The sequence below is a fragment of the Quercus lobata genome, chromosome 10, assembly GCF_001633185.2.
Source record: "Quercus lobata isolate SW786 chromosome 10, ValleyOak3.0 Primary Assembly, whole genome shotgun sequence".
In the NCBI taxonomy this organism is placed as follows: domain Eukaryota; kingdom Viridiplantae; phylum Streptophyta; class Magnoliopsida; order Fagales; family Fagaceae; genus Quercus; species Quercus lobata.
Genome location: NC_044913.1, coordinates 5,990,233 through 6,002,546, shown reverse-complemented (window position 1 = coordinate 6,002,546; position 12,314 = coordinate 5,990,233). Strand labels below are relative to the sequence as shown.

General features: G+C 36.6%; 1 protein-coding gene and 1 pseudogene across 1 annotated transcript; both read left to right on the top strand.

The window, feature by feature from the left end:
• Positions 1-1,661: 1,661 nt before the first annotated feature.
• LOC115964259 lies at positions 1,662-5,316 on the top strand (annotated as a pseudogene).
• A 2,531-nt stretch (positions 5,317-7,847) lies between these two features.
• On the top strand, positions 7,848-12,238 carry LOC115963148 (28 kDa ribonucleoprotein, chloroplastic-like). The gene is made up of 4 exons (XM_031082044.1): positions 7,848-8,459; positions 8,573-8,674; positions 11,428-11,709; positions 11,928-12,238. Exons 1-4 carry the CDS (start codon positions 7,932-7,934, stop codon positions 11,988-11,990), a joined length of 975 nt encoding a protein of 324 aa, XP_030937904.1. The 5' UTR covers positions 7,848-7,931; the 3' UTR covers positions 11,991-12,238.
• Positions 12,239-12,314: the final 76 nt, after the last annotated feature.

The window sequence follows — 12,314 nt, the reverse complement described above, 5'->3', positions numbered from 1 at the left end:
CAATTGTTGGTGTCAAGAACCCTTCCAGGAAAATACAACCATTAATGGAAAGAGACCAAAATAGTAATACAATTGGAAGGAGTGTTAGGGGAAGAGGACCCCATATATCGAAGTAAGGATTGCTTCCTTAATCCCAAGATTTTCCCATTTCTCTGAACAATTCTCCTACATGCAATAAACCCATTTTATCTGAGAAGTCTATATTAATTGGCTTTATTTAGCCACAAATTAGTATGTATTTTATTTTATTTTTAATGTGTCTTGTTGAAACTTAATTTTATTTGGGATGGATGTACTTGAGCCTCATCTGCTGTTTGGAAAGATGCATTTAGAGTCTACTCACAACCTCAGGTGACCTACTCTGCCCGTGAGTGATATGTGGCAAAAATACCAAATTATAATGTTGACTAGGCAAGTCGCAACCAGCCAAGTTGCAATGAGGTCGCGAGTTGCATGATCAATGTATTCTGTTTTCTTACCCTTTTTTGGCCATTATAATGATGCCAACACACAGCCATACACCCTCAACCTTATATATAGTTCCTTACAATTGAAAGCTTCTTGCATTTGTTATTGACAAAGGAAAGCTACTGCTACTTATAAACTCCTTATCATTGAATTCTCTCTGCCCATCTTGTGTCTTCTCTGTTTCCTTTGGGTCCTACATCAAATATTGTGTAAATAATGGTAAGTTTGTAATTGAAAAAAAGAATGAGTAATGGGATCACTGGAATAATTTAAGGATATTTTTTAATTATAAAAATCAAGTAATTTAAAGACGGAGTAGTGCACATAATGTAGGAAGGTGGTGCACACTTTATCGTATTGCATTTATTTAATTTTAGGAGACCAGTTTTTTTTTTTTTTTTGGGTAAACGGGGTGATTTAATTAAAAACTAAGAGCACGTTTGGTAGACTGTAATAGATATTCCTATAGCATAATTATTTGGTTGTTTGGTTATATTTTTATTACAATGAATAATTATTCTTAGGCTTCGTTTGAGAGTTCATAAGGGAAGAAAATGGAAGGGAATGAAATGATCATAAGAGAATGAAAATGAATGGAATGAAATTGAATGTATTTAAGTAAGAGAAAAGAATGGAAAAAAATGGAATGGAATTAAGTAACCTTGATTGGATGTTTTAAAATTAAGAAATAGAAAGAAATGAAAATGAATGGAATGCAAGTAATCTTGTTTGGGAGTAACATAAAGGGAATGAAATGGAATCATTTTATAATAATATTACTATTAGACCCCTCTTAGTTCCTTAAGATTATTTAAATGAACTTTAGTTGATGGAGTGGGAAATTGATAGAAAAAACATTGAAAATTGTATTTGTCAATGACATTTTTCTTATTAACAACATGTTATTGTTTCATGTCATTTTAGTGGAATACATTCTTTTCTTAAATGATATCCCCTTCTGGTTAGAGCAATGCTATGTACATTTTTTTTTTTTTTATTAATACAATTTTCACAACTTAGTGGAGTGCGATTGGAGCAGCATCACTTTTTTATGGACTCATTGGAGTCCATATTTAGTATGCAATATGTACTAACCGTGACACTCAGTAGTTGTGAAATATTTTGATGCACTAGATTTTTTTTTTTCCTATTCTATAAGAGCATATGTTTCTTTTGTGCCAATTTGTCATCTGATGCAGTGTGACAACTGCAGGGGATTCAGGTTAAATTGTCTCTTCAGATTCAAAATCTGGTGGATGATCCCAAGTTTTGGAACGGCAGGCTGCGATGTTCCAATAGAAACTCAATTTCTTCTCCTGGAAGCAAGAGATGAGTCTAGCATCCATGATGAAAATTCTAAGACAAAATCTGAGAACACCTTCTACATTTTGTTTTTACCTGTGTTGTATGGACTATATCGGACAACTTTGCAAGGAACAAGTGTGAACGAGCTCGAGTTTTGTGTTGAAAGCGGTTGGTTTAGATCTTTAGTAACCATTTCCCCCCGCTTTAGATAGCACATCATTTTACTGCTTATGAATCTTTTCATTTTTTTTTCATTTGCATAACTGTTCATTGCCATATATAGGTGATCCTGATGTCCAAACTTCCCTAGTGACAGAAGCAAATTTTATAAATTCAGGAGACAACCCATTTAAGCTAATCAGGGATTCTATAAAGTATGTTTATATTCATATCCAATTTCTGTTAGTTTCAAGTGGCATGTGGTGATTCCTTATGCTTTTAAGTACTACTTATGGGTACACAGGATATTAGAGAAGCACAAAGGTACAGTCAGTCACATAGAGAACAAGAAGGTAAGGAAACCTGAAATCACCATCTCCATGGCCAGTATTAACTAAACACTAATAGATTAATTGTTCTTTCAATTGTCAGCTCCCAGCACATTTGGACTGGCTTGGATGGAACACCTGGGATGCATTTTATACTAATGTCAGTGCAGAAACAATTGAAGATGGGCTTAGAAGGTACTATGGAAATAAATGTGCTTTGTATGAAAGTATCATCCATGCAGATTCACATACCAAATCTTTTCCCTTTTTTATGTAGCTTCTCAGAAGGAGGATTCCCGCCAAAGTGTCTGTTCATCGATGATGGATGGCAGAACACAGCATATGAAGATGATGAACAATTCACTGAAGACACAAAGTGAGAATTATATTTCATACCACTATTCATCTTTGATATTCTAGTGAGATTTTGCATCAAGTTGCTAATCATGTTATTTTATCCGTGTTTCTAGGTTCATTTTCAGATTAGTAAATTTAGAGGAAAATGCAAAGTTCAAGGGAGAAAAACCATGTGTTAATCTCCATCATTTTGTCAAATCCGTCAAAGAGAAATATGGGTTAAAGTAAGGATCCTACTTTTAATCATTTGGATAGAGAATATCTGCAGCATGTACTAAAGAGAGTTAGTAAATATGCAGATTAGTGTATATATGGCATGCTTTAACTGGTTATTGGGGGGGGGGGGGGGGGGGGGGGGGGGGGGGGGAATTACTTCCAGACTCTGAAGCATTGGAAAGATACAGCCCCAAGTTTGTTCTTCCTTCAAAGATTTTCTATTTTTACAATGATCTACATGGCTACCTTGCGAGCTGTGGTATAGATGGAGTCAAGGTGGATGTTCAGAATATAGTGGAAACCGTTGGTGCTGGTTATGGGGGATGCGTTGCATTGATAAGTCATTATCAAGAGGCTCTTGAAAAATCTGTTATGAGGAACTTCAAAAGCAATAACCTGATTTGCTCCATGAGCCTGAGCAATGACTATCTATACAGGTTTGATTAATCTTTATTTCAAAAATAATATAGAAATCAGAACTAATTTTTGAATGAGAAAGTTGGCTATTTTCAGCTCAAAGAAGAGTGCAGCTGCTAGAGTATCTGAAGACTTTATGCCAAATGAGCCCACATTGCAGACCCTACACATTGCTGCAGTAGCTTTTAACAGTCTGCTTTTTGGAGAGATCGTTGTACCAGATTGGGACATGTTTTACTTTTATGTAAGATGAATCTTTTAATTTATTTTGAATTTTCTATGTACTCAACCAATAACAAAGCCATTAGAGATCTTGGTTGCATTATTATGTTGAGGACTATCACTATTTTGGGTAGACTATGGCTAAGCTGAAACAACATTTTTCACAATCTTCTAAGATAACAAGTTATGATCAACTCACTTCACATGGACCAACCACTGACATGACATTTAGTATGCATTAATCACAACAGGCTATATCAATAATGAAATATTTGTATCCCTAGAATTTTTGTTAGTATTTAGCTTAAAACTCTGATCTCATCTGGACACCCTAAAAATTGACTGATAAGAAGGAATAAAATTAGCATTATATTGTAATGTTCATTATCATTTTAATGCTACAACGCATAGCTCTAGTCCTTAATACTACAAGGATAAGTGTCTTTCTTTCATTCATTTCAGAGTGACCATTACACGGCTGACTTCCATGGCTCAGCAAGAGCACTGGGTGGGTGTGCAGTTTATGTAAGGTTAGCCAAGGAAGCTACTGATTGAAATCTCTCTCTTTAGATGATATATAATGGTCATTTATTGAAGAAATACCGGTTGGTTTATGAATTTGTTTGTTTTTAACATATGCAGTGACAAGCCAGGCAGTCACAATTTCAATATCATCAGAAAGCTTGTATTGCCTGATGGCTCTATCCTTAGAGTTGGATGTGCAGGCCGACTACCCGTGACTGTTTATTCAATGATCCGGTCACAGATGGGAAGAGGTGAGATAGTCACTCTTAAAGAAAATAATTTTGATATGAAATAATAGATAATTAAAATTCTCTTCTTCTTTTTTACTGTTCACATATTGACTCATTGCAGTCTACTCAAGATTTGGAACTTGAATAAGTTATCAGGGATCATTGGTGTTTTCAATTGCCAAAGAGCAGGGAAGTGGCCACCTGTACCAGGTTCTCAATATCTACATCCCCCAGGATCTGCACCTTCACTTGAGTGCCATGTCAGCCCTCAGGATGTTGAATTTCTGGAAGAGGTTGCAGGTGAAAGTTGGAATGGAACCTGTGCAGTATATGCATTCAATTCAGGTCAAATCCTATATCATGCAATATGCCACCTTTGTTTCTGTATACATTACTTTTTTGCTCAAGCCTGACCCAATCAAGTTTATCATCATGCAGGATCGCTCTCTACAATGCCAAAGAAAGGAAGTTTTGAAGTTTGCTTGGGACTTCTGAAGAGTGAAATATTCACTATTTCTCCTATTAGGGTCAGCCATAATTCTAGCACTCTCCTTCACATGTGGTCTAGAATCCGTAATAAATGGGGTCTAATATAGAGAATTTTCAACTTTTTAAAGAGGAAGGTAAAGTAGAGACAAGATTCAAACTCATGATCACATGCTCTAATACCATAATATATCACTGATTGACCCCAAAAACTAAAGCTGATAGAAAACTGTGAACTTAGTAATTTAATCAAAATTCTAACTATATATGTTTTTGGTCTTTTACATTACTTTAAAAGTGTGTTACTGCAACAGGTGTTGGGTCATGATATACAATTTGCTCCAATAGGATTGCTTGATATGTACAACTCTGGAGGAGCAATTGAAGCTTTGGAATGCAATGATGGTGAATCTGCATACATGGTGAAGGTCCAAGTACGAGGGTGTGGACGTTTTGGAGCCTATTCCAATACAAAACCAAGGTTTTGTACTGTAGACCCAAAAGAGAAATATTTCATGTACAATGCCCTTGCTAGCGATGGACTATTGATAATCAACCTGCAAGGTGAATGCAGTTTCAGAGATATGGAAATCGTTTATTGAGATTGTTATGTTGCAATCTCTACTATCAACAAGTCTCAAGGGCGTTTAAGCTTGTGGTCAAAAGTATGCTGCTGAAGCCAGCATGAAATGGCAGCTATGAGTTGTAACATGATATAAATGGTGTGGTGTGAATCATGAATGTAAAATATGAGTTGCTCTGTTTCTGTACTGCTACTATGTTAAGCCAATGCATACTATGCATTACCTTCTTTTTCCTCATTGTTGGTTGTGCAATGTTGCCATGACTCTTAATCCAAAAACAAAAGGTGCAAAGTAATCCAATTAGCTATGGAAAATTCACTGGTTGCAAACTCACAATATCTTCATCATCTTCACACGATCAACTCCAAAACTTTTTTTTTCATCAATGCAAAATGAACATCTGTAGAGATTTTGTTCGGAGAAATTGTTTATATAAGTAAGCTTTGAAGATCTGAATTATTCCCTGTTTCTTCATCATTTGGACTATCCGAGGGTGATTCTTGCTTCTCATCCCTTGACTGAAGATAATTATATCATATGGAGTCATGTTATGATCGTGGCAGTAAGCACCAAAACAATCTTGACTCACTAGTTGCACCGTTTTCAATCAAGAAAATTCTTCTCAAATTGAACTCTTAACAATGGATCCACTGTAACAACACGGTCAAATTGAGATATCCAAAAATGTCATCTACTGCATCTTGCTTTTGAGATTTGGACAGATCTCAAATGAGTGTTTTCACAGGTGAACGGTCCACAAATATTTCAATTAGGGAGAACCATTCATAATCTAGTTCAAGATACAATGTTCATTGCTACATACTTCACCAAACTGAAGTGATTATGGGACAAGGTCTCCGCTCTACAACCCATCCCTACATGTTCTTCTGGAGCATTGAAGGTATCATTAGCAGTTAGCGCTACTAGGACACCATGAAGTTTCTAATGGGTCTCAACCAAGGTTGTCAAAATCGGGATCCTATGTAGGATCGTGGGAGATAGGTGGGATCGTGGATCATAGGATCGGATCGTGGATCGTAAGATCCTACATTATTTGAGAAAAAAATAAAAAATATACATTGGTATGTTAAATAATCACATAAATTATATATTCATTGATATAATTACCATATATCACTACATTCATTTGTAAGCATTATTTAAAGATGCCAAAATCATCAAAATGTGATACTCTATTGGAATATTTTTTATTTGAGTCTAACTGACACTCTCTCTATATTAGAGTGGAAAAACTTGGTCTATTGAGATTTTATTTTTCATTTGGGTCCAACTGAGCCTTCTGTTAAGTTAAAGAAGATTACAAGAAACCAATGTCATTTGGGATCGACAGAATCGTATGATCCTACCGATTTTGAACGATCGCAAAGATCTTTGAAAAATTTAGATCGTTTTGGGTAGGTAGGATCGTAAAATCGTAGGATCGTAAAATCCAGATCGGGATTTTGACAACCATGGTCTCAACAAATCGTATGCACATGGCCAAAATTTATCCATGGATCCCCTTCCTTCGATCAATCCAGCGTATGCATTGAGAAGAACATCAGCGCACTATCCCTCTTTTTCATCCATTTCTTATTCCAGTAATGTTGGCAGCCTCGGGCCTCAGCCCTTGGGGGCAAACTCCTTAACAAAGCATGAAGCCCCCCATTCACAAGAAGGAACGACCTAAGTGCAATCATTGTGATTATGAATGACACATTATAGAATGATGTTACATGCTTTTATGGGTGCCCAACTGGCTCCTAGAAATTAGAATGGCAAACCAAACTCCCAACCTAATGCACACCGATTCACCTCTCACAAATGTATAGAAGCTTCCAACATCTCACCCTTTACATCTTGACCAATATCAGCAACTCCTCTCCATCTTGAGCACTATGGCTAATACACCATCCTTGCCAATTCATTATGGATCCTAGATAGTGAAGCATCAATCTCATGGTTAGATCTCCATTTTAATTCACTGCCATCCTTTCCCTATACACAATCTATCTAAAATATACTGCGATAACAAGGCTTCCATTCACATAGCTTTGAACCCAATCTTCTTTGAACATACAAAAGATGAATTGTCATATAATACATGAAAAACAAAACGAGCTCATCCAAATCGCACTCTGCACTCACTCAATCAAATCCATTGAGGTTAACTGGCCCTTCATCGAGTCTTGTGGCTTGGAAGTGTGCGCGCGCTCAGTTCAACAATGTAACACTTTGTTCTTTAAACGTTAAAATGTTTTGTTGTTTAAACGACGCAACATCTTCTTATGGAAGCATGTCGTTGCATTAATCTCTTTGCCAATGCTGTCGGTTATTCAACTCAACGACAGCTTTTGTTGCTTTTTCTTAGTTTCTTCAACAACCTTCTAGCCTCTTTGTTTGGTCTTGGGATAGTATAAGATACCCAACTACCCATCAAGTCAAGTTAGCCAAACAAGGTTTTGTCAACGACACATCTAAGCCCATAATCGTCAAAGCCCTTTTGGTTGGACTTGGACCCAAGTACAAAAATGAAAAATCTACAAGTTTGTAGCACACTGAAACCTCTCTCTCACTCTCTCCACCACCCCTTATCCTCAACCCTCCTCTAAAACCCTTCTCCCTCTCTAGAAATGGCTTCTTCAGCTACAACAGTCTTCAGACCCATGTCAATATCAGAGTCATCATCATGCTTAATCACTCTTCCCTCACTCTTCACCACCACCACAAAAAACCCATCTCGAATTCTCTCTGTCCCATCCAAACCCATCAAACTCCACCTCTCATACTCCCACACTTCACTCTTTTCCCTCACAAACAAAACCCAGTTTTCCTCCATAGCCACCTTTGTAGCCCAGACCTCAGACTGGGCTCAACAAGAAGAAGACAACAACACCATCACCATTAACCAACAAGGACAAGAAGAGCCCGTCTGGGAAAACCAAGAGACCGATGTTTCAGGTTTTGAAGCTGAGGGAGAGGACTCAGTTATTGAGGGTGGTGATAAAGATGGGGTTTTTGAGGAGAGAGATGAAGAGGAAGAGTCTTCTGTGGAACCACCAGAAGATGCTAAGCTATTTGTTGGAAATTTGCCTTATGATGTTGATAGTCAGAAATTGGCTGAGCTTTTCGAGCAGGTTGGCACTGTGGAGGTAGCTGAGGTAAAGTTTAGGGCTTTATGGTTTTTGTGTTTTTTGGGTATTTTAATGGTTTTGAGAATTATGGAAAGGTACGATATTTGGGTGTGTTTTTGGTTTTGTTTATGTGGTTGTAGGTTATTTACAACAGAGATACTGATCAGAGTCGTGGGTTCGGGTTTGTGACGATGAGTACTGTTGAAGAAGCTGAGGAGGCTGTTGAGAAGTTCAGCAGCTATGTAAGTTGCTTGTACTTCTTTTCTTTCTTTTCTGCGTTGAGTAATCCATTAGTAGTTCATTTCATTAGTGTCTAAGTTTTTATGAAGCTATGGAATTGAAAAGAACTAGAGAAATAAAGTAGGGAAATAAAGAAATACACAATGATAAAGGATTCCAAAAATTAAGATGGGAAAATATTGGAAGAGAAAAAATACGAGGTTTGCAACCATAGGAGCAAGTAGTCATAATAGAGCAATGATGAGTAGTAGGGTGAGAGTCTGATCTTTTGAGGGTGAAAGTGCTGAGTATCCTAAACTAGCTGAAAGTTATTTCTCATTGATGGAAGCGGCCAGGTTGACAAGTTCAAAGAATTGAAGAGAGAGAGAGAGAGGCAGTATACCTGATGGTTATGTATTTTTCTGATTGGAAAGTTACATAGGCACCCAATGGGTCTACCTATCAACAAAAAAAAAAGAGGCACCCAATGGGTCTTCAATCCACGACTTCACCCTCCATCCCATTATTATGAGAGGGGGAAGAGCCAATTGAGCTGTAGCTCATTGGTATTTGATTTTATGTACCAGGAGAAAATAAAAGTGTTGGTGGCTATGAAAATATGTGCCAATTTCAGCAGCCAACATAAGAATTTTATAAGTGGCATTGTCCAGATGTTCACACGAGGTACAAGTATTATGATGTTAATTGGTGATTTGCAGATGGCAGTAAAGTAGAAGCAAAGAGTGGTGTTTGTTGGTGATTAGTAGCATGTTGAAACCAATGCCTATAGCTGAACTACTCTTTGTGATGCTCCTTCTAACTTTAGGCTTTAGGTGGACATCGGTAACATCCTGTCAAATAATTATAAAAGAGATTGGTTATTTTGTCATTCCATTTGTTTGGAGTAACAGAACCTAAGATGATCTACATTGAGGTTAGTAGGCACAGCAATACTGTCTGCCAGAATAGTGTGGAGTGTGGAAGACCAAACAGAGGTTGGATCATTGTATAGATGTATGGAATACTAAGGTTGATTGATGTGCCATTCCCAGCATGGAAAACTCTTGATTGGGGCCTCTCCAAAAAAAAAAAAAAAAAAAAAAAAAAAAAAGAACAACAATTTTTTACTCAAATAAAAGCAAAAACACAGTTTAACTCTTATATAATCACTTTCTCATAAATTCATTTTAAATAAAAGAATTCAATAATCACGCAATTGTGTCAAAATTAGAACGTAAAATTGTTAGCTCAAATTGATTTTCATCTGACTTCTCTCCTTGTGGACTGAACCTTGTTATTGGTCAAGTGCCCATTGAGAAATGGGCCTCAAGAGTCAAGACTAATGTAGGTGGCTTTTGTACCTGTGATAGCATTTGTAACATCATTGTAATCTTGTCTGTAAGGCTGCAGCTTGAGACAAGCCTCAAGAAGAGATCTGATCTTTCCATTTATACATGCATCAGCATTTGAACTAAATTTGAGTCTTTCAGCCAACGAGTCCATTGAGCCCATCAATAGTTTTCTCCCTTTTACAACCTTCCCCCTTGCTCATCTGACCTTTTTTGATTATGTACCTCTATGGAAGTAATATCTATTCACTCTTATTGAGATGTTTAAATTGACATTTATCTAAAGATTGGCATAATGTTACTGAGTGTTCAAGTTGAAGGTGCACTTTTTGTCCTTAACAATGTGAATGAAATGTACACAGACTCTATTCTAATATTTATATCATAAAGCTCTATCTTTGTAATCTAGTATGTGGTTATAAGAAGTAATATGCTAGAAGGGCTTTCACCCATCCATTGTAGTAGTGGAATGGATTTGTATTAAGTTTTCTCCTTTTATTGGAGTGTGGTGTGTTTATTTGTTGGCTTGCAATCGCTCAAATTTGACTAGCATGCATACAGATCAAGTATTTGTTAACATCCCAAAACCCTTCTTTGGTGCTCCTAATGTTTGTCTCATTTATTCTTGATTGCAAAAATCACTAGTGTTTTACTTTTCGGTTCTTGATGGCTACATTTTATGTGGGAGAAAGTATGGTCATTTAAGTTGTGGAAGCTATTTCCCTGGAAAAAATATTATCAATCATATGGTGTACAAGGATTTTACTTAGCTGAATTTTTCCCTTCAGAATTGCTCTAATAAATTTATGACATAAAATACCAGGTTATGCCTGCTTTTTAATATATTCATCCTTCCTTTGTTTTTTTAATTATTTTAATTTTAATCTTTGACTAGCCAAATGCTCTCGTGGAATAAGAACTTTCAGTGGTCAAATTAACTATAGTGTTCAAGGAGGAATCTGCATATTATTTACCAGAATTTCATTCCTTTGTTTATTTGATAATATGGAACCCTCAAAATGCATCCCTGTATATTTGAAGCCTACATCCCTATGAAGAGGGGGAATTCCTTCACCACCCCTTTAGAAGAGGAAAGACAATCTTTTCATTTTGTAGGAAAATGATACAGACATTGAAGCATACAAAACCTTATGCCAGCACCCACTACTTGACAGTTGTTAAAGTTGTTAAATTGTGGGTTGTGCTTTTTATATTGTAGTTACCTTTTTTTACCAAATTTTTCTTATACTTTTTATATAGGACTTATCTAGAATGATGTGTTCTATCTAATTACATTGCACTTCCCCAATTTTTTACTGTGCTTCCTTCACATATACACACTAAAACACATACTTCCCCCAATTAACATGTCTTAAGGAATGTGTTGAGTCATCTGATGGTTTGTCTATTTCTTTCTCTTTGAATAGGATTTAGGTGGAAGGCCATTGACTGTTAACAAGGCTGCCCCTAGAGGAGCTCGGCCTGAACGCCCTCCTCGTGCATTTGAACCTGGCTTCAGAATTTATGTTGGTAACTTGCCATGGGATGTGGATAATGGTCGCCTTGAGCAGATTTTCAGCGAACATGGCAAGGTGGAACAAGCTCGGGTAGTTTTTGACAGAGAGACTGGCCGTTCACGTGGTTTTGGCTTTGTAACAATGTCAAGTGAGACTGAAATGAATGATGCCATTGCTGCTCTTGATGGACAGGTATATGCCTTTTTCCTCTTAGAACAATCAATTCTGTTTCATCCAATATGGACTCCAAAACCAGAAGTTTTATTTCATCAAATTAGCATACACCATATGGCCCATCAAGTGATTATGGTTAATAAAAGGCCATGGATATAACTCATGAGAACTTGTTGTAAAGACTCGTGTCTCTGCCATCTAATGTATTATCTCATTTGGGTGTGTGGCTGATGCAGAGTTTGGATGGGAGGGCGATAAGAGTGAATGTTGCTGAAGAAAGACCAAGGCGTACCTTCTAACTTCAGCTAATATGAAGCCAAAGATCTGCTGGGTCTGTTGTCTTTTTCGATGGTGCAATTTTAATGTGAAATTTTTGTCAGCTAGTTTTAATTAAGAATTTGGTGTTAATTTTGTTTTATATATTTTTTTGTTCAATTGGAAATGATACTAAAATCACTATTGACCCCATAATATTTTTGGGTAATTATCGTTTTTATCACTGTTTATTGTATTTTCCTAGAATGATATAATATTTTTCTTTTCTTTTCTTTTCTTTTTTGGGATCTTCACCTAGATGCAAAATGGTACTAGACTGCCTAAGCTATTGGTAACCCATAAATGAT